Source organism: Podarcis gaigeae (assembly GCF_964106915.1).
Source record: "Podarcis gaigeae genome assembly, chromosome: 16".
Taxonomy (NCBI): Eukaryota; Metazoa; Chordata; class Lepidosauria; order Squamata; family Lacertidae; genus Podarcis; species Podarcis gaigeae.
In genome coordinates, this window is record NC_139693.1 from 18,278,589 (window position 1) to 18,301,058 (window position 22,470).

The 22,470-nt window shown below is 46.7% G+C and overlaps 2 protein-coding genes across 13 annotated transcripts in view; one reads left to right on the forward strand and one right to left on the reverse strand.

Moving 5' to 3' along the window:
* LOC310834221 (uncharacterized protein) overlaps nt 1-22,470 on the reverse strand; it is a 28,092-nt gene that overhangs the window by 3,921 nt on the left and 1,701 nt on the right. The window contains exons 2-8 of one of the 12 annotated variants that reach the window (XR_014559120.1): nt 21,673-21,798; nt 20,068-20,176; nt 19,590-19,680; nt 19,403-19,486; nt 19,061-19,165; nt 18,678-18,729; nt 17,176-17,866 (exon numbers count right to left, since the gene is read on the reverse strand). Coding sequence is in view for 10 of the 12 variants with exons in the window: in XM_083717745.1 (XP_083573871.1) it covers nt 18,400-18,729; nt 19,061-19,165; nt 19,403-19,486; nt 19,590-19,685 (615 nt within the window). In the remaining 2 variants the exon portion in view is untranslated. Of the gene's footprint in view, nt 1-8,386; nt 8,483-17,175; nt 18,730-19,060; nt 19,166-19,402; nt 19,487-19,589; nt 19,793-20,067; nt 20,177-21,672; nt 21,799-22,470 lie in introns of those variants that run through there. The other 11 variants (XM_083717746.1, XM_083717749.1, XM_083717747.1 and 8 more) reach the window with 11 other exon arrangements.
* On the forward strand, nt 851-15,470 carry RAB25 (RAB25, member RAS oncogene family). Its single transcript, XM_083717738.1, has 5 exons — nt 851-1,521; nt 7,148-7,343; nt 11,252-11,445; nt 12,332-12,412; nt 13,168-15,470. Exons 1-5 carry the CDS (start codon nt 1,482-1,484, stop codon nt 13,302-13,304), a joined length of 648 nt encoding a protein of 215 aa, XP_083573864.1. The 5' UTR covers nt 851-1,481; the 3' UTR covers nt 13,305-15,470.

Consider the following 22,470-nt stretch of genomic DNA (forward strand, 5'->3'; position numbering starts at 1 on the left):
TGAAACGTATGTTTTTACTGTGTCCCACACTCACTAAGTTTTGGGAGAAAGTGCTGGACTATATAAACAAGACACTATAAGGAAAAAATTAAGATTTTCAGAGGGGAATTTGCTCTTGAACTATATACCCACTGTATGGAAATTGACAACAAGACAGCAAAAATGGATTCTACGTGCTCTAATGGTGACCAAGAGACTGATAAACTGGAAGAATTCCTCTTAATCAATGGCTTGACAATATTGGCAACATAAGAACAGACAGCTTATAGACACAGACTTTATTCGGATAAAAACAACAATATTTGGAATGAGTTTACACAGACTATATTAGGTTATTGACAAGTTTTTGTGTATTAGGATAATAAGAATATGCACTCCTGAATATTAATGTATGGTAATATAACAGTATTTTTTCTTTTTTTTCATTCTCACTCACTTTTTTTACTTTTTTCCTCAGTCGTATCTTTTTATAAATGAAATTCTTCTAATAAAATATTAATAATAAAAAACAGTGATTCATAAACAACTACTTTTTTTACAGTCACTGCCCCCCAGCACCAAATGCCTATTTAATGAGTCATTTCATTCCACAAGTTGTCATGTTTTCTGAGAGCCCTATAACCACATTGCACATGTAATAAACCTATGCCAGGCTGATAGAAAAGCAGTTAATTTCCTGGTCTGTTCGACTCTCTCGGGCATGGGTTGCCAAGTGATAGTAAGTCCCAACTGTTTGATAAACAAACATGCAGAATAAAAAAAAATACATATCTGGGTCATTTGCCTAAGCAAAGCTTTTTCTTTTGGCAGGCATCAAACCCAGGTTGATCACTGCGCTTGATTTCAGAAACCAGTAAATAAGTGTCAGTTTGGAAGCTGCCTCGCCATCGTTTTCCTCAACTGGAAGAGAAAATACGGTCTATGGATGGATGTCTCGGCTAAAGGCCCAAGCTGCTGTCTGGGGAAACGGGCAGTGGCCCCTCCTAACCCCTCCCCCTCCCCTCCCCCTGACCTTACCACGAGCCCAGGTGAAGCGGGCGAGGAGTCCCTCCGCTCAGGTGACACCCGCCCAGGTGAGGTGCCGCGGAGGGGCTGGGCTCAGCCCTTACCTGTTCAACCTGCGCGGCGGCAGAGTCCACGCCCCACTGAGTCAGGCAAAGCTGCACCTTTAACCTGCCCTGACTGGGTGGCACGGTTTCTCCCTCCTCCTCCCGCCCTGCCACCCCCTTGTTCAAAGGGTCCCCCACCCATCCGCCCTCATTCCAAACAAGAGCCTCTCTTTGCACAGGTGATCTCGCTCCTCTCCGCCCCTCCCTCCCTCCTTCCCTCTACGCTCTTTCTGCTTTAAACTTGGGGTTTCTCTGCAAAAGAAAACAAAAACCCCAGCAGCCTAGCCTTTCCCTCCTTCCTGGTTTGTTGGAGAAGGGCAGAGAAGGGACCCCTTTGCTCCAGCTGAAGTGGGCCCTGGAGGGCAGCAAGCCATGGGGACCTCAGAGGAAGATTATAACTTCGTCTTTAAAGGTAAGTGTCTTGTTTTTGCCTCATTCTCTCTCCCCACCTCCCAATTCCTTTTCTTCAAAACTGTTGGCTGGGTTTTCTGGACTGCCCTGAAAGCTGTGTGTTGACCCAAGATGCCCCCCCCTTTTTTAAAAAGCCATGGGAGGATTTATAGAATTGTGCAATTGTAACACTGGAAGGGATCCCAACGGTCATCTAGTCCAACCCCTCTGCATTGCAGGGATCCCAGTGAAGTCCGTCCCACAGCTTTCACCGTGGGAGAGTTCTTCCTGAAATTGGGTCCGAATGTGCTTTCTTTTAAATGGAATCTACCGGTTAATACACTAGAATACCTCAGCTGGCAGATCATGAGGCTCTTAATTTCAGGGTTGCGGGTTCGAGCCCCACACTGAGCAAAAGATTCCTCCATTGCAGGGGGGTTGGACTAGATGACCCACGTGGTCCTATGATTCGGGTCCTACCCTCTGGAGCAGCAGCAAAACACGCTTGCTCCATCTTCCATGTGACACCCCTTCAGGTATTTGAAGTCCACTCTAAATTCCTAAGGTGGGGCAATGACTTGAAGGGGCTGTCGCTCTGCGGTCAAGCCCTTTCTTTGCTCTCTTCTTCCAGCCTTGCCACCCGCAGCTAGGAAAGGATCAGGGGTGATGGTGAGAAACCACTGGTCCAGCTCAGTACTGCAGACACTGGCTGGCAGCAGCTCTCCAGGGTTTCAGACGGGATATTTTCAATCCTACCTGGGGATCCCAGCAGGGATTGAACTTGGGACTTTTTGCATGCAAACAGGTGCCTGCCTCTCCCGCTGAGCCACAGTCCCTCCCCCAGTCAGTGCAGACAATAGTGAACAAATAGGCTCACACCTTTGGGCTGCAGCTGAGTATCCTTTGTCAAGCACCCATATGGCGCTTGAAGAGTGCCTGTCTTAAAGAATCAAGGCTGATTAAGTCTGTTTGCGTTAGTTGATTAAACTTTGCACACATTTAAAGCTTAATAAACTGAAAGACAAAATGTGCAGTTGTGTACACACTGTACCTTTTATGCTTTTTAAAATTTCGATTCAACATCTGTAAAATGATACTCATAATGTTACAACAGGTTGAAGGCAGCGTAAATTTGAACATTTTCATTAGAGTAAATGTACCAAAACTTTACAAAAATTACGAATTTTTCCAGAAATCTGTTAGGCTGATTTGTATGTATTCTTTTATAATAAGTTACGGTAACTTAATTTTTTGTTACTATGATTTTTCGCCCAATATATTTGCGTGTACCCCCCCCCCCATTTTTTAGCTGTCACAATCGTAGCAGCAGTTATAAGATGGAACACTATCTCTTGATGCTTTAGACCAAGTAGAAATATTTTAGGTTCTAAGGGTATATGAGATCCTAACATATCAGACAGATTATCCTGAACAGATTTGCAAAATATTTGTATTTGAAAGCAGTTCCGAAGGATGGTGCACATTACAGTATATAGCTCTAAAGCACACCATACAGTGCCTCAAAGAATTCTGGGCACTGTAGTTTGTTAAACGTTGCTGGGAATTGTAACTCCATGAGGGATAAACTAAAGTGCCCATAATGCTTTGAGGAAAATAATGTGCTTTGAAGGTATAGCATGTATGCAACTACCTCATTGCGTAAGAGAAGCAGGAATGCGTCTTCTAAGATAGCAGTCGCTGCACACCCTAACCCTAAATAATTTAAGCATGTAAAATTGCCAGGAGGTTGGGCCACCAACTTGAGGTTTGTATTCATTTTAATGCAACTCATCAGCTGGCCAAACTTTGCGTTCCTAGTGACTATTGTTGGTAGTGATAGGATCAGTTTCCTCCCTGCAGCTTGATTATTTGCTTTTCTCTTTCCTTGTTTCCTGGTACTTCAAAGCATGTGACTCTTTGCTTTCCCCATCAACCACAGGAGGAGAGCTGAGTTAGTTGCAAAGCCATGCACCTCTACCCCTTTCAATAGAAACCTTGTCATATCTCGCCTGCTCAGTGAGGCAGGAGCATCTTGCAAGAGTTCAGCCGCTTTGCAAGCTGAGCTTTGCAAGAGTTCATCTGCAGGTTGTGTGCAGTGCCATTTTTCTAGAAAATTAGGTGCTGAAGTTAGCATGAATGTGCATGAATGTACGAATGTGCTGGAACTGAATTCCTGCTGGGAAAAGAAGCCCTGAAACTAGCCTACTTTGCAAAGGTAGAATTTGCATTTGTTGCCACATCCACTTTTGCCTCTGGCCCTGCCCACCATTGGCATGTGGTCATCATAAGGTTGACAAGAAGAGAACGTTGCCTTCAAGGCTAAAAAGTATTCCTTGTCCCTGTTATAACAGTTCCCACTAACTACCTAGCTTCCTCGTGCCAGATGTTTTCCCCTAGTGCCTGGAGCGTTTTTGAGGGACAACAACACACCGATTTGGTGTTCTGGGTATCCAGAAGCCAGAAACCAGCCTTGATCTGATCACTGTTTGTGCTAATCTGGACTCTGAAGCACCAGAGCTGCAGGCATTAGGAAAAACAAGCAGAGTGAAGCCAACTGTCAAGTTTCTAGCTCTCTAACAACTCCCATCTAGGCAGTAAAAACATACAGACAACAGCATATGGGATGGCGGCTTTCTCAGAAACCAAAACAAATATTTGGCCTTCATAAACCTACACCTCTCGGTAAAGGAGCAAACATGATCCCTGAGACGGTGGCGTTCAAATTCCAGCTTGGAGGACACAGATTCAGTGGTACTTGGCAGATAAATAACTCGCCCCCTTTTCTCCAGCCTCAGACCCCATCTCTGTCTGCAGAAGGCTCAATTCACACCATGCATTTTAAGCGTTATTATACCACTTTAAACAGTCATGGCTTCCCCTCCAAAGAATCCTGTTTAACAGACTGTCCCTCTTCCCAGGAAACTCTGAAAACCCAGGGCTTTTTTCCAGCAAGAACTCACCAGAACTCAATTTGGGCACCTCTCAGGTGGGCGCCGTTGCCATTATAAAGAGAGGCATTCATGGTGACTTCTGGTACCTCTTTTTCTAGAAAAATAGCACTGGCAAGTTTCCTCACACTCACCCACCCTTCTCCGTCCTCCACACAGGCAAATGAGTCATTATCACAGTTCAAGGACACATTCCAGCCAGAAGAAAGCAGTCTAGGAGGGTGTGAAGCAAGACCAGTGAGGCATGTGGTCTGGAGGAGAGTTCAGAGGGCCAGGCGGAGAGAGTTAGGGGGCCACATTCAGGCCTGAGTTCCTGTCCCCTGCCAGTGATAGGCTCTGAGGTGCAGAGGAATCCACGTGAAAAACTACAGTATTTTTCCGTGTATAAGACTATATTTTTTCCTAAATTTTTGAAGTTTAAAATAAGGGGTCATCTTGTACACAGATAGTGCATAGTGCATTTTCTTAATTTTGAGCCCCCCAAAATAGGGGGCGTCTTATACACGGGGGCGTCTTATAGATGGAAAAATATGGTAAATGCAAAAGTAGAAAAGGGACCTCTGTAGTATTGCCTTGGTTGGGGAGAGTTGATTTGGGATTCTTGCTCGTAGGAGTTGTGATTTGAGGTTTCCGAAGAGCTGACACGGACACAAAGTGTTAAATGGGAATCATAGAACTGTATAGTTGGAGGGAGCCCGAGGGTCATCTAGTCCAAGCCCCTGCAATGCAGGAATCCTGCCCACAGCTGCTCCTCAGAGGGCTCAAGACACCAACCTTCTGGTTAACAGCTGGACGCTCTGATCCATCCCATGCAACTGGCGGAAGAGTCACTGAGGCCCAGCTGTTTAGCAACACGGAAAAATAATTCCATAGTAAAGATACCGGCTGGCTTTTCTAGCACATATTATGGCTGCCACAGTACATGTTAGCCTGTCTGATAAGCCTGATAAATTGAGAGGCAGTGCGGTGTAGCGGTTAGAGGGTTGGATTAGGACCTGGGAGACCAGGGTTCAAATCCCCATTCAGCCTTGGGTGACCTTGGGCTCTTAGCCGAACCAACCTCATAGGGTTGTTGAAAGGATAAAATAAAATGGGGAGAAGGAGGAACTAGGTACACCACCTTGAGCTCGAATATAAATGTAATGAATAAATAAATAATTTGGGCCCTGATCGGGAGGATCTCAATCCCCGTCATCATCCTAACAAACAAATGAACAGCACAGGGACAAGTGCAGGTAGTCCGGCAACCTTTCCACATCCCTCTGAATGGAGGTTTCAGGCCACCAGCAGCCCTCAGATCATTCTGAGAAGCCAAACATAGTTATTCTACAATTGTCGAAGCTAGCTTTCCCCAGCCTTCAAAGGCAGCGACACCTACCAGGTTTGGGTTTCCTGGTGGAGCTGCAGGACCCTGTACCTTGCGTGAATTATGGCCTGTTGTATTTGCCCTTGCTGTAGCAATCGGAAATGTGTTGTGTTAATTGTTGCAAAGTCTTCGGGGCGTGAAATCACAGCTATAAATACAGTAAAGGGATTCAGGAGCACTTGGCAGGGGGAGGAAGGAACAGACACACTGGTGTTCCTGGCAGCAGCCTTCAAAATAATGCAAGCGAATTGGGTGAGTGGCCAGTGGCCAGGAGAGCATCACATCACTAGCGAAGGGCAAGGCATGGGACCCTCTCAGGCAAAGAAGGGCACCTTTACAGAGCCCCAGTTCTTGTCCCAAGGAGGGCTGCCAGAGCCACTCCATCCCATGATGCATTGCAAAAGGCTCAGCTCTATGGTCACATTCACACCATACATCTAAGCACTGTGGTACCATCTTAAACAGTCATGGCTTCCGCCAAAGAATCCTGGGAGCTGTAGTTCACTAAGGGTGCTAAGAGTTGTTTGAAGACTCTCCTCCATTCACCTCACAGAACTAAAATTCCCAGAGTTCCCTGTGAAGAGGCATTGTAGCTGTGTGAGGGGAACAGGGGGTCTCCAAACAACTCTCAGAACCCTTAACAAACTACAGCTCCCAGGATTCTTTGGGGGAAGAAGCTATGGCTGTTTAAAGTGGTATAGCATAGTGCTTTGAATGTATGGTGTGGATACCGGTTGTTGGAAACCGCAGGAGTGAAGAGTCCTCTTGCGATTGAATCCTGCTTGCCGTTTTCCCTCAGGCACCTGGTTAGCCACTGTGAGAATAGGATGCTGGGCTAGATCATGGACCAGCCCACACATGAGGCAAGGTGAGGCGGTTGCCTCAGATGGCAGGATCCACAGGGGCAGCGCATTGCACTGTAGATTTTTATTCCCCACTTGTTTGGGGTAGATCTTCCTCACTCTTCCTTCCCTAGTGGGGGGGGGAGCGGTGTGCTATTTTGTGTTTTACCTCTGGTGCCAAACTGCCTTGGGCCAGCTGTTTACGTCAAGATTTTAATCCTGTTCTGTGTCCATACTGGCTTTGAATTTATTATATATGAAATAGCTTTTCTTCTAGAAAAAAGGGTGCTGGTACTGCGTACTCTTGAGCACCACCAGAAGAAAAGCACTGGCTTCATATATGTTTTTTTGTTGGTGATGCTTATTGCTACATCGATTCAATTGTGTGTTGTTGTTTTTAATAGGAAGCGATTCATAAGGTGAATAAATGCATTTGTACCTAGACTTTTTAATGAATGCAATGCATTCACTCCTTCCTTCCCTCTCTCTTAGTGGTCCTGATTGGAGAATCAGGAGTCGGGAAGACCAACCTGCTCTCCCGGTTTACCCGCAATGAGTTCAACCACGACAGCCGCACTACAATTGGGGTGGAGTTCTCCACTCGTACCATCCTGGTGGGAGATGCCTTGGTGAAAGCACAGATCTGGGACACGGCTGGCCTGGAGCGCTACCGGGCCATTACTTCGGCGTAAGTACAGGTGGGGCAGAAGTTATTGGGAGGGATTTGGCTGCAGACTGGGAAGCACCCCCTTCTCCCTTAGTGTTAACTTGTGGGTGAACATAGCAGACGACACAGCGATTCTTCAAACAGCTCTTCTTTATTCAGATGTCAGAACAGAACTAAGCTGAGGGGCTCAGTCAGCCTGCTTATATAGAGCTCCAGAACAATTGTAACTGTTGCCATTTTCTAAAACTATCCAATCACTGAACGTCACTTTTCGATCCTTCATTTGCATACAAAACTATCCAATCACTGAACTTCACTTTTCGATCCTTCATTTGCATAACTATCTACAGTATCCCCCGCTGGCCCAGGGTGAGAACTTCAGTACATAACACTTAGCATCTCGCCACATCCACACTGACCTGATCCGCAGCCTTAGAATCATAGAATAGAATCATAGAATCATAGAGTTGGAAGAGACCACAAGGGCCATCGAGTCCAACCCCCTGCCAAGCAGGAAACACCATCAGAGCACTCCTGACATATGGTTGTCAAGCCTCTGCTTAAAGACCTCCAAAGAAGGAGACTCCACCACACTCCTTGGCAGCAAATTCCACTGTTTAACAGCTCTTACTGTCAGGAAGTTCTTCCTAATGTTTAGGTGGAATCTTCTTTCTTGTAGTTTGGATGCATTGCTCCGTGTCCGCTTCTCTGGAGCAGCAGAAAACAACCTTTCTCCCTCCTCTATGTGACATCCTTTTATATATTTGAACATGGCTATCATATCACCCCTTAACCTCCTCTTCTCCAGGCTAAACATGCCCAGCTCCCTTAGCCATTCCTCATAAGGCATCGTTTCCAGACCTTTGACCATTTTGGTTGCCCTCCTCTGGACACGTTCCAGTTTGTCAGTGTCCTTCTTAAACTGTGGTGCCCGGAACTGGACACAGTACTCCAGGTGAGGTCTGACCAGAGCAGAATACAGTGGCACTATTACTTCCCTTGATCTAGATGCTATACTCCTATTGATGCAGCCCTATTGAACAAGCCTCAGCTCTCCCGTCTGCAGTATTGGGATAACAACATCGGGTCATCTTGCAGGACCGTTGTAAAGGGAAATGCTTTGCATGCTCATTCAGCCCCCGATCCTGTGCATGTTTATGCTAAAGCAGGGGTTGATGTTGTTAGTTGCTTTTTACACCAAAGCATCTCCAATATTTTCCAGAATAAAAATATAAATTAATTCTATTAATTTTATTAAGTGGCTACACCTCATAATTGTAAAATCAAAAACAAAACTTCAGAGAAGTTTAATCAATAATATTATCAATAAGAAAAATGAACAACCTTTTAAAACCTTCAAAAAGTTAAAATGACAACAGGCTAAAAACAGGTTAAGAAACAAGAAGCATTAAAACGGCAATGAAAGAAGACCTAGTGCTCATCTAAAAATATATAAAAGTATCCCCAAATGATGTTCCTCTTGAGATAACATATAATTTGTAAAAAAATACTTGTGAACATAACACAGGTACCACAGGAGCAACAGTTCCTAAACACACAAGCACAGCACCGTATTAAAACACCCAAGAGGAAACCTCTTGAGATTTGTCTGCTATAATAGCAGAGTTGAGGTCCTGGTGGATGCAAGTGTTTTATCCTCAAAATGCTCTCAGACATGTCTCACTGGGCTCCACCACGTCCTCTGAGCCAACCCTCCAGGGGCCACATGGCTGTAGTGAGTTTTGCCATCTCTCTCTCTCTCTCTCTCTCTCTCTCTCTCTCTCTCTCTCTCTCACACACACACACACACACACACACACACACACAAACACACACACCTAAAAAGAGGGGAAAGGACTGGGAGGGAGGAGGACAAAGCAAGCTTAAGTTACACGTGACATCAGTGGCATTTTCTGTGTTTTTTACCATCACTGGAAGCGCTCTTCTTTCCACCCACTCCCCAGTTCAGGGCTGGTGACCGTGTCCAGACCAGAAGGACAGGGCAGCTCCTGACACACCCCAAATATTATCTATATTGTTGCACCCCGCCCTGCAACCTGTTTTGATGAAGGGCAAGCACAGAAGCTTTTAAAATAAATGAATATGAATGCAGTCCAATGCCACTGTATTAAAATGCTAAAAACCACAGAAAGGACTTGTGCCACCCTGAAGATAATAAGATCAATGTGAGCCAACCGGTCACGGACCCAGCCCTGTGTCATCAGATGCACCTGACGAAAGTGTGCTCTGGAAGAGCAACTCTTAAAAGTGATCAGCCTCTTAAGATGCCAAGGTAATACAGGATTAGTGTGTTGTAATGAAGACAATGAACATGGCTACACCCTTGGAAGTTATAATTGCTAAGCATTATTACTTATTTGAAATTTGCATGTTTTGTTTTTTTCTTTTTAATTAGTAGACTGCAGAGATTCTCTAATCGGGTTAGAAAGCTAAGCTCATGACTTTGCAGCATTGAGTGAGGCCGCTTAAGTTTCTAGATCCTATGGCCTCCTCCTGTTGTGCTATGGATGTCCGCCTCCCTTTGTCAACAGCAATCTGTTGCTGCGGTAAACTGAGAATAATGCTTGGAGGACGTCCAAACTACTTCTAGGTAGCAAACAAAATCTGAGTGCAGACAGCAGTGAACAGGAGCCTTCCTGCCTGCATGAGAGTCTGTTCTTACCTCTGTGGAGGAAGGGTAGGGTGTGCATGTCAATGCAACTCTGAAGTAAAGACATTTCAATAGGACTTGTGAACAAGGCCTTTCTGATGATTCCTGCATTGCAGTGGGTTGGACTAGATGATCCTTGTAGTCCCTTCGAGCTCTGTGAGTCTATGGGCCTCACGGTCCCTTCAAACTCTGTGATTCTGAGTTTCTATGTGGCCCTCCAGGCACCTCTGTTCGGCCCTTGGTACCCTCACCAGCCCTGCTCATCACCTTCCTCATGTTCTTGCCTGGCTGTCCAGTCCAAGGCTGGCTTAAAAAATAAGGGACCATAAAAAAAGGATGCAGGAGCTTTGAATTACTTTTCAGTGGTTAGCAGACTAGGCAAACCCACCACTCACCCTCCATCCTCTCCACTATAGGGAGGTGTTCTGTATCTCTGTTTAAAGTATAGCAATTATTTGTAAGCTTTCATCCATAGATATAAATGCCCACATACAGTTTTTATGCAAATTGTTGACTTCTTTCATCTTATTTCTTTTCCTTTTTTGGGGGGGGGGCAATGCATAACTGGTCACCTTATGTTGGGTGCAAATTAATTAATACTGTGATTTGAAAAGTGAGATCTAAGGTGGAAGATCTGGAAGGTGGAAGATCCGCAAAGAAGAACCAACATAGGCCACCTTCACACCATTTAAAGCACTGTGATACCCCTTTAAACCGTCATGGCTTCCCCCAAAGAATTCTGGGAGTTGTAGTTTGCACAGGGCACTGTGCGTTGGTAGGAGGCCCCATTCACAGACCTACAATTCTCAAAGTGGTTCAGTAGTCCAGTGTTTCCCAACCTTGTGCCTCCAGATGTTTTTGGCCTACAACTCCCATCATCCCTAGCTAGCAAGACCAGTGGTCAGGGATGATGGGAGTTGTAGGCCAAAAACATCTGGAGGCACAAGGTTGGGAAACACTGCGAGTAGTCGATCCCTCTTCCCAGGGAACTCTGGGAGTTGTAGTCACAACACTCAGTACCCTTAGCAAACTGCAGCTCCCAGGATTCATTGGGGCAGAAGAAGCCACGGCTGTTTAAAGTGACACTGTACCGCTTTAAATGTATGTTGTAATCAAAGGCCTCGTTTAAGAAATAATGTGGAGACTTCCAAAGAAAAGAGAAGGAATCGTGGGACACCCATGCTTCCTTGTTGTTGTTGTTGTTGCTGCTGCTAGTTCTTCATATGCCCTTCTCTTAACCCTTGTCCTGATCTCTCAGTTATTACAGAGGCGCAGTGGGAGCCCTCTTGGTTTTTGACATCACCAAGCACCAGACGTACGACGTGGTGGAGCGCTGGCTGAAGGAGCTGTATGACCACGCAGAGGCCACCATCATTGTGATGCTGGTGGGCAACAAAACAGATCTGACCCAAGCCCGGGAGGTCCCAATGGAGGAGGCCAAGATGTATGCAGGTAGGGGACAGCTCTGTGGCTTCGTACATCGGGCTCCGAGAAGTATCTGTGCTCCACCGCAGGGAAGGACTGTGGCTCAGTGGTAGAGCATCTGCCTTGCATGCATAATGTCCCAGGTTCAACCCCACAGTTTCTCCAGCTGGGGCTGGGAGTGTCTCCTGCCTTAAACCCTGGAGAGCTTCTGCAAATCTCTACAAACGGTAACTGAGCTAGATGGGCCAATGGTCTGACTCAGTGTAAGGCAACATCCCATATACCTTCTCGGCACTTGTGTGAAGAGTTAGAAGCTTTAAGACGGAGTGCCTCTTTTAAAATAGTTCCTGCCATCTGTACTGGCATACTTTTATAATGTGTTTTATTACTAAACAAGCAATGCCACTATATAAAAATGAAATCTACAGCCTGATCGATCACAGACACTTTTAACAATTGATTAATCCACTGGATTAAATTGGCTACACACTGTGTTATTGTCTGTACAGTGGTACCTTGGTTCTTGAACTCAATCCATTCTGGAAGTCCGTTCAGCTTCCAAAACGTTTGCAAGCCAAGGTGTGTTTTCTAGTTGGCTGATTGGCCCCAGAAACAATGCCGACAGCCAAAACGGACTTTCGGCTTCTGAAAAACGTTCACAAACTGGCACACTTCCTTCCAGGTTTGAGGCATTAGGGAGCCAATTTGTTCATCAGCCAAGCCATTCAGGAACCAAGATACCACTGTGTTATATTCTCTTTCTGTCCACTGTTTCAGTATTCTCTGAATGCATTTTATAAATTATGAAATAAAAAAAGACAGCATGACTACCAATCCCAGTTTTAAATTGGTGATCTTATCTTCTCTATTAATGGAGGTCTGATAGGGTCTCACTGCTTCTCTCTTCTTGCAGAAAACAACGGTCTGCTCTTTATGGAAACCTCTGCGCTGGACTCCACAAATGTTGAATTGGCTTTTGAAACTATCTTGAGAGGTGAGTCATCAGTTGGTGGTACCAGTGGCAAAGCTGCATGCTCCACTACCAGGGGCAGAGAGCAATCGGGGGCGTGGCTAGCACTCCCCAGAGGGCATGATGGCATCCGGGGACATGACACGCCGCCTGGCACGCAGCGTGTGTCCAGGGGGGCCCACCTCAATGGCATCCTACCGGAATAGTGGTGCCGGGGGTGGTCCACTCCCTTTGCACCCCCGTTCCTCCGCCAGCGGTTGGTACCCAAACTCACAGTGGCCTAGCCAGGGCTGAGAAGGAGGGTGGTCTTCCTTGCTGTCACTTGTTCTTTACTCCAGTAAGGGGCTGCAGCCTATGGAGAAGGGTTTGTTTTAAGCCCCCACTCCCCGTGTGTGTGTGTGTACCCAGAAACCTTTATCCTTTTTACGCATGGAGATAAAAAGTAAATCATGCAGTCTGAAAAAACAAAAAATTCAGGTTTTCCCCAGATGGTAGCTTATTGGTGCTGATGATGCACACAAGTTAGCACTATGGTGCAATGGTGGGTGGGATTGGCAAAGGTTTTTTCCTGGACATCCTCCCCATTTTTGCCCCCTTTAATATATTGCACAAGCTAAATGTGCATACATTGTGAGTTACCTGTACAAATAAAACCATCTGTCCTAAAGACACATTCATTCCAAGGAAAGTGAGCCCCTGGGGCACTCCTGGAATTTATCGCTGCTCAGAGATTGGGGTGGGTTCGTAACCATCTTTATTTATTCCTTCCTGTCTCCTAGACATTTTCAACAAAGTGCAGAAACAGAAGCAGAAAAGCCCCCTGGACAACACCGTTTCGCTCTCTGCTGAACACACTGATGCAGCCTCCACCTCTCAAGCTGTGGAAGGGAAGCGAGCTTGTTGCTTGAACCTCTGAAGCGAGGGTTGCACATGAGGAACATCAGCCGTGTTGAGGAAGCCAACGTTTGGTGGGTGGGAGAGGATTCCACACTCTGGATGATGATTTATGGCCGAGATGTCCGCCTCACTGTAGCCTCTGTGGTCTGGGGGTTAGTTATGGAAACTTTTTGGATCAGGCTTGCCTACCTAAATCTAGGGAGCACAATAGTGTGTTTGGGGGTGACAAAGCATCTTGAATCAAGAATTCTGTGTTTGTGGGTCAGTACTTGTACAAAAAAACTACCCGCAACCCTGCAATGTCCCAGCCTTGTCTTCCAATACAGATACGAATCTATAGTGAATGCAACAGTAGCCACAATCCTGCCAAAGTTAATCACAACTAGCCGTCCTGTACCCTCTTAGCTGGGAGTGAAGTGCTTTGAACTCTGGTAGGGCTTCTTCATCCAAATAGGCCTAGGATTGCAGTGCAAGTTCCATTGCAGGTTATTGTGACTAAGGCCACAATCGCACTGTACATTTGATAGCACTTTAAACCGTCACAGCTTCCCCAAAAGGATTCTTATTAAGCTTGCTGACAGTTGTTAGGAGGTCCCTATTCCCCTCACAGAGCTACAATTCCCTTCACAAGGAACTTTGGGAATTGTAGCTCTGGGAGGGAAATAGGTGCATCCTGACAAATCTCAACGCCTTTAACAAACTACAGCTCCCAGAATTCTTTGGAGAGGGAAAGTCACAACCATTTAAAGTGGTGCCATTGCACTTTAAATGTATGGTGTTAACATGTGCTAACTTAAATCCTGTTGGCTTTCTGTGAGGCTTACCATGTGTACGCAGGAGTAATCCCTGTTGAATTCAGTGGCTTTTACTTCATGGTAACAGGGCTTCGCTGCATGTGATATCTGCTGCTTCAAACTTTAAAAAAATTATACTTCTATCCCCACAACCTCCCTCTAAGGAGACGAGGTCAGTGCAAATTTGTGGATGATCTTGAGTCTCCCTCATCCAAGTCCAACTCTCTGTCCCAGCCATTGCCAACATGGTGCCCTCCAGATGTTTTGGGCTATGGCCATAACTGGGAGTTGTAGTCTAAAACTCCCAGAGGGTGCCAGGTTGAGAGAGGCTGCTAGAGAGCTCAGCTTTCCTCATACACTGGCTGGGGCTGATGGGAATGGTAGCCCAAAACAGCCAGAGGGTGCGCAATTGACAAGGCTTGCTGCTGCTCTTGTAGGGCCAATAAATCTGCGCCAGAATTTCCACACAGTGCCCTGGGCATGGTGCCAATGTGGCTGAATGACTAGGTAGGTAAGAAGAAGGGCATTTTGCAGGGCAGGAAATTCGGGTATTATGAAGACTCCCCTGACACTTCCTAGACTCAATACCGGAAATCCCCCAACAAAATGATTAACTGACAGAACTGGAAGCCAAAAGGAGGAGGTGATGGGTGATGGCTTGAAAAGGGGATTATACAACTTCATGGAGGAGAACTCCATCAGTGGCTATTATCAGTGGCTAAATTGAGCCTCCATAGGCAGAGGCAATCCACCTGTCAATACAGGTTGCTGGGGGGAAGAAGCAGGAGGAAGACCTGATTGGGGGGGGGGGGGCTTCCAGCTTGGCTAGTGTGTCAAGGAGTCTGCAAGGATCCCTGATGGGGGTCTTTTAAAATTCTTTTGTTATATTCCAAAGTCCCTGTCAGCTCAATGTCTTTATTAGGCAAACCAAAATATCATGGAATAGTTTGCAAGCTTTTTGAGTTCTCCTTATCTCTTCATCTGGCTCAATGAAGAGTTCTGTGAAACTTAAAAACTTGCACATTAATTTGTGACATTTTGGTTGGCCTAATAAGGGCACTGCCCTAGTAGGGAATTCAGATCCCACCCCACCCCCTATACTTGTTATTTCTTTTGTTACACGTTCACAATGCACTTGGACTCCCTGCTTAGACTTCTTTCTGTGGCTGTGACTCCTTTTGTGTTCAGCCTCCATACCAAAACTTGAATGTCTGGATCACCAAGCTGAGATCCTTCGAAATTTACCCCAGCCAAAAGACACAGCCAGGCCTTTGTGGAAATGGAAATTCGTCAGTATATTGTGTGTGTACATTTATACATATATATATTGTGTGTATATATAGCAAGAGACACAAAGAATATATTTTGTAAATAAATCGCTATGGACTGGGCATTTTTTAATTTATTACTGTGCTTAATGTAGCGAAACAAGTAGGGGTGTATGCACTGGGAAACATGACATAAATAAAAGAAACAAAGTGCTTATTTCAGAGACACCTAAGATTCCTGTTGTGCATCGTGAACAAACTCCAGTTTCCAGAATTCTTTGGGGGAAGCCATGATGGTTTAAAGTGGTATCATAGCAGATTAATGTTGTGAATGCAGCCCTATTAAACTAAAAGAGGAGGGATTTGACACCAAGCATAATTCTTTTTCATAGGGGAAGGGCTGTAGCTCAAGGGAGGGGAGCACCACCTTTGCATGCAGAAGGTCACAGGTTCAATCCCTGCCGGCATCTCTAGTTAGGGCTGGACTAAGACTCCATGTCTCGAACCCTGGGTAGCCACTGCCAGTCACCGTCAACAGTACTGGATTAGATGGGTCAGCGGTCTGGATTCTTAGTCAACAGGAAGCAGTTGCTCGCAACCTCAAATCTCTTAACTGCAGATCTCTTCCTGTTAGAAATTTGCTCAGGGTTGGGCTTTGGTGAGTCTCCAACAGATCTCTGTGATTGGAATGGAGTACGGGAGAGGAGAGATGGTCTCTCGAGTGGGTCTAAATCATTTAGAATCAGAACTGTAGAGTTGGAAGGGATCCCAAGGGCCATTAGTCTCAACCCCCTGCAATGCAGGAATCTCAACTAGAGTCACTGACTGACAGCCATCCAAGCTTTGCTTAAAAACATCCCAAGAAAGAGTCCACAACCTCCCGAGGAGCACCCTGTGCTAACATGCACAGCAGCATATAGCAACATATCCTATGCACACAGCAACATCTGTGCTCTACCATGATATGGCATGGTTTTTTATTTATACACCACCCAAAGCCCCCCAAAGTGTGAGCCACATTAATACATGTGAATATGAAATAAATACACAATAAAGGTACCATGCATACAATAAATAAATAATATAAAATGAGTACCGGTATGTCGTATCCAAGCATGCACAGGAATGCATAACCTACCGCACAGGGTGGTTGTGAGGATAAAATGGGGAGGAGGAGAGCCACATATGTCACTTGAGCTCCTTGCTTCATGCAACTTGGGCTGTTCATGGTAGAGCAGAGATTTGAACCACGGCTTTCCTAATTCCTCCCCCACATCTCTTAATCTTGTCACACTTATTTAGCAAGCACCTTGCAGGCAGAGATCTGTTGTTTTCCGATCTGGTATAGCCAAGTGATTTAAAATAAAAGTGTTAAGGAAGTTTCTCCTTCAAATGCAGCTTCAGCCATGACATAGGGGGCATCCTTGCCTCGTCCCCTTCTATATCTTACATCTTACATTTTTGCTGCAATGGCATTATTTACAATCAGGTTTGCAGTTTGATCTGTATAAATTGCCTTAATCCCTTTTATGAATATGACTCCTAATTCCATTTTTTTCTAATAACAATCATAAATGACCAAAAACAAAAATAAATTCAATAGGGACTAATCTTAGGTTTTGCAGTTCGGCAGAAAGAACCAGCTGCACCAATATAACATGAGGGATACCTGGTTTGCTAGTAGTACATGGGAAAAGGATCAAGGGGTCTTAGTGGACCACAAGCTTAACATGAGTCTACCTGAGAGTGATGCAGCAGCAAAAAATGCTAATGCTATTTTAGGCTTCAACAACAGAAGTGTCCAGATCAATGGAAGACAATAACACAATGAAATTCAAAACAGTAACAATTTATTGCACATTTATTCAAAATCCATTAAAAAATATTTAGTTTAAGTAATGCAAGAAAATCGACCAGCTTGAGCCAGTGACACCAGAGAGGGCCATTTTCAAATACAGTGGTACCTTGTGTTGTGTAACCTTCAGGTTACGGAATCTTCAGGTTACGGCTGCAGCAAACCCAGAAGTGTATATTTCCAGGTTTCGCCACATGCATGTGCAGAAACGCTCTATGACGCTGCGCATGTGCACAAAAGTGGCGCCTCTAGTTATGGATTTTTCAGGGTGCACACAGCACCCCGAAACAAATTAAATCCATAACCAGAGGTACCACTGTAACTCAATGGCTGTCACATGGAAGATGCAGCAAGCTTTTTTCTCCTGCTCTGGACGGTAGGACTCGAACCAATGGCTTCAGAAACAACAAAAGAGATTCCGACTAAACATTGTTCAACAGAGGAATGGAACTCCCCTGGAAGGTGATGGACTCTCCTTCCTTGCAGGTTTTAAAGCTGATATTAGATGACCATCTGTCATGGATCCTTCCTTCCTTCCTTGTTCTGCCCAATTTCAGTCCATATTTCATGGCTGGTTAAATCATCTATCCCCCTCCTGATTCTCAGCGCCTCTTCTTCTGCCAGTCTTTGGCCAATTGGGATGTCCAAATAGAGCCAGCAATTCCTTCAGGGAGGAAAATCATAACTCTTCAATGATGTCATCATCTGGATGGTAGATGTTATGTATTGGGTTTAACACAAGGTGCGTTCTAACCAATCACGTAAGTGCTGGTAGACGAACGTTCTAATGGCAAGTAAGCGCATGGACTTTCAACTGTCAACGGTCAGTTCATGCTCAGCATTATTATTGTGTTGTCCAGTCAGTTTGGTTCTTGTTTTCCTATGAGTGAGCTGTTGTCACTAACAAATGTTGTATAAACGTAGGGCTTCTGACTTTTTCTGAACACTGGTGACAAGGATGGGGTTGATGAACTACCGCTGCCTGCCGCCTCGCAGTAAGCGCGACCTCACCGCCACGCTAGACTTAGCAAATAGTCCCAGAAACGAGACTGCGCCTGCCACATCTTCGCAACCACCCACAATCGCACAAGCAACTGCTGCAGGTTCAAGGATGGCCACCAGTCATAGTTGGCCACCACCGGACTTGGATATGAGCCATCCTGCAGAATAGCCGCAGTGGCTCCGCCGAATAAGGAGCTATGTCCAACTACAAGGCTTCACAAGGGAGGCAGACAAGGTGGATGTGCTACTGACGGTGCTGGGAAGTTCCGCCATCACTCTGCTGGAAGGTCTGATGGCACCCAGGGACATAGAGGCATGCACTTTTGATGAGCTGACACAGGCTATGACAAGATAGGAAAGGCCTGCCAGGCAGGGAGCAGGTCCTGCAGGACTCCCAGCAGGAAGACCTGGGAGGTGTGTCTTGGGCAAACAAGGGACAAGGGAATTTGCTGTCCTCAAGGTGTGGGGCTTACCTTCTTTCAGATTTTTCCAGAAACAAGCCAGCTCTGGGCGAATTACTGTGTTCTGCAGAGGAAAGAAAAATCTGGGTCAGATGACACTACGAACCCCACCCTGGATGGGTGCAAAAGAGCACAGAAGCAGCCCCACGCCAGGAAGGATGGGTCTCCCTATGGCTTGGGCCCAATCCCTTGCCCCAGAGGACCTCCTTGGACCCCGCAGCCTCCTAGGCAGAGGTGGAAGGGCAGCACCAGGAAAGGGGGCAGAAATACCCTCTGGCCTCATCCTGGCACCCAGGGACACACACCACATCTTCTGCATTAAAGGTTGCTGGGGGATGTCTCTTGGGGGGATGGAAGCAACCAAAGAAATGAATACAGGAAGGCAAGATACTTACTCTGAGGTGGGGGAATCTTCGTGAAATGGCCAGCAGCAGAGAAATGCTGCTGGCCGCTAGTTTCCTTTCCGCCTCACTTCCCCAAAGGGCGTAAAATTGGAGGTCCTGCGGGAGGAAAGAGCGTCTCAGAGTCAGGGGCCAGTCTGGGCCAAAGTGGCCCTCCGCTGCCCCCATCACGGAGTCTCTGGCACTCCTGAACCATGAGGGTTGCCACTTTTGGTCTTGGGCCAAATTGGGGGACAACCGGGACAGGGGACTCTGTGCCCCAGAAATGGGACAGTCTGTTGGGCAAGGGACAGGGGGCAACCCAAAACCCACTCCTGATGCCATCAGGACACTTACAGTGAGCAGCTGGAGGAGGGTGCCAGCATTGGGGGCCTCCAGAAGGAGACCCCCCAGTAGGCTCAGGAAGTGCCTCTTCCGTTCCTGCGGGAAAAGAGAGAAGAGAGGTTGAGTGCTGGGTTAAATCTTGCAAGGGTGTGAGAAGAAGAGAGAGATGTGCAAAGGGAAGTCAAAGCAGAGGACATACCTCTTTATCCTCCTCCTTTTCTGCGCCCCCAAGAACAGCCTCCATTGTCCTATGCAGGATAGCACTGACCATATCACAGCTGAAATGGGGTCTCATGAAGGTGGAGAGATAAAGGAGAGGGGTTAGACGCTGCCTCCTTCCTTGCCCCCTTCTGCCTGCTCTTGCCCACCTGGCGCTCCCCCTGGAGTTCTGCCCCCCACCCCACAACCCCACCCACCCCAGCTGGAGGTGATCCCTGAAGTGCTCCAAGTGGCCAAAGATGTGCTGGAAGAGAGCAGAGGAGGAAAATAGGCTCCTTCCAGGGGGTCACCGGAGGACGGCTCTGACCCCAATGCCAGGCTTGTCTTTCCAGGGGATTGGCAGCCCCATGCCCTAAGCCAGAAAGGTCCTCCTCTCCGGCAAATGCACAAGCCCCTCCCCAAAGCCCCTCTCTGCCCCTCCCTCCCCATGGGGGTCCCTCATGCCACCCCTCACTCACCATAATGGCTTTGGCCGTCTCCTGCTTGGAGCACTTCAGGGTTCAGAGCCCCCTGAGCCAAGCTGCCTGGCAGTTCTGGAAGGTGGTATAGCTGATCTTCCTCAAGCAGCTGAAATGTCCTCCAGCAGCTGAAAAGTCATGCTGTGAGTTCCTTGCAGGGGTTCCTCTGCATCTGAGAATGCAGAGTGGGGGGCAAAGAGCCCAGGCAGCATGGGCAGGGCCGGATTTAGATGAACAGAGGCTCTAGGCTACTCCACTTGTGAGGCCCCGGCCAATCCCCCACCCTCACTAGAAGAAAAAATGCAAAGTGAACTGTACAAAATTGCACAAGAACTCAATAAAGGTCTGATTTCTAAAGGGCTTTGTTGACCTTGTGAAAATGACCTTGTGCACGGGTCCAAAAATGCAGCATAAACACAAATTCCAGTTCTTCCATTTTCTGCAAAAGATTGTTAGCTTGGAGCCTGGTTTCCCTTTCCCATTAACATCAGAGTACAAATGACTGAGGGTATCAGTGACAGCACTATAACTTTCCAAAATAGCTTCTGTGACTTTTGCATGTGCAGTGCGTCCCACCTAGTGTCTGACAAATATTTAGGCACTTTAGACTGAGGTGGCAAAAATGATTTTAGAACTGCCCATCTCTTTGTGGAAGATGAAAAGAAGGAATAAATTTCATTGATAATGCCAAAACAGTTCACTGCATCAAGGCAGCAATCCACAGCTGAATGACCCATCAGGTTTATAGTGACCTGCTGGCTCTTGTTGCTTCAATGAGTGGTTGATGCATGAAAGCAGTGACTGGTCTTAACTTCATTATCATAGCATTTTTGAGACTCCGTCTCTTGTGCTTGCTAGCACCACTTTCAAATCTTTTATTCATGCTTAGATTATAATCTAAAAACAAAAATAAAAATTACTCTTCAACTGGATAAACTTGGGCTTCTGTCACTCTTCAGTAGCTGCCACCACTTGCTGACTTCCCTATGTCTTTCTTGAGGGGCCGAGAGACCCCTCTGGCTGACTCCTGGGGTTTGGAGATGAAAACCCCTAACTTTGGGTTTCTCCTGGAGGGTTGACACCTGCACATTTTGGGGCTTTTTCCTTCCCAGGACCCTTCTTAAGGCACTGGTAGTGGGCAGAGCGGGGAGACTCTGTGGTCAGAGCACTAGACTGGGCTTTTAAACAAAGAACAAATATTTTCTTGACTATCTGCAAGTAGCAGGATTTTAAACACAAAAGGCCCTTTAAATTAAACATAGAAAAGGAAAACACCACCGGGCACAAATAAAATAGGACAAAACGCAGTTCCTCCAACCCTATACTTATTTTCCCTCAGGATGAGGTCCAGTTACCAACCTGCAGCCTAGCCTCCTGCCTTCTACAGGTAGTTCTGGATCCCTCTGAGGATCCCTTCCCACTGCTGGCTTCCCTGATCCCCAAGGCCTCTCTCTGCCTGTGGGCAATCTGCAGTGCATGCTGCAGGTACCAACAGGGCTCTGTGAAGTGTGAAAGATAGAGCTTGCTTGCCTGGTCTATCTGCCTCAGCTGGCCCCCCACTTGTACTCTCCCACTGATTAAAGTGCAGCACGTATCACTACTGACCTGACCCTTGAGCTGGGGAAGGTTGTTGACTCTGGGCCTACGGGCTCTGGATTCTGAGATGGAAAATTCTGGGAGGCGAGGACACTCAACAGCCCAGCTCGTCGGGGTGCAAGTCCCTGCAGGTCTCTGCGGTTAGCAGAAGAAGAGAGTTCCAGCCAAATACAGTACAGGAGCAAAACAGGGGTCAATAGACCACAATCTTTATTGTTGTGCAACAGGTCCCCACACAGAGTAAGAACCCCGAACATGGGTTACAAGCTCTTTGAAAACCTTCCCTCCCTACCAGAATACATGTCCAGAACCATCATTGAGACATCACTGATACATCATCATCATGTCACCAGGAAGGAGGGGAGTCGTGAGGTTACCCAAGTTCATCAACTTGCCCCGTGTCATGAATGAGCCAGCCGCCAGGGAAGGTTTGCAGGCAGCTCCCAGTGAAGGAAGTAGCCAGGAAGCAAGAGAGTTAACTGCCAGACAAGATGAGCATAGCCCAGTGCCAACTCTCCCACCCTTAGGACTGGCAGTTGATAAGAGAAGGACGTAGGCCTGGCCAGGATGAAGAAGGCCTGGTCTGGATGCTGAAGGCCTGGCCAAGATGAAGAAGGCCTGGCCAGGATGTAGAAGGCCTGGTCTGGACACCGAAAGCCTGGTCAGGACAAAGAAGTCCTGGCCAGGACAAAGAAGGCCTGGTCTGGATGCTGAAGGCCTGGCCAAGATGAAGAAGGCCTGGCCAGGACGTAGAAGGCCTGGTCAGGACACTGAAAGCCTGGTCAGGACGAAGAAGGCCTGCTCTGG

Coding starts and splice junctions, on each gene's coding strand:
- RAB25 (XM_083717738.1), top strand. CDS start 1,482: ATGGGGACCTCAGAGGAAGATTATAACTTCGTCTTTAAAG. Junction 1,522..7,147: donor TTATAACTTCGTCTTTAAAG/GTAAGTGTCTTG, acceptor CCTCTCTCTTAG/TGGTCCTGATTGGAGAATCA. Junction 11,446..12,331: donor GGAGGCCAAGATGTATGCAG/GTAGGGGACAGC, acceptor CTCTTCTTGCAG/AAAACAACGGTCTGCTCTTT.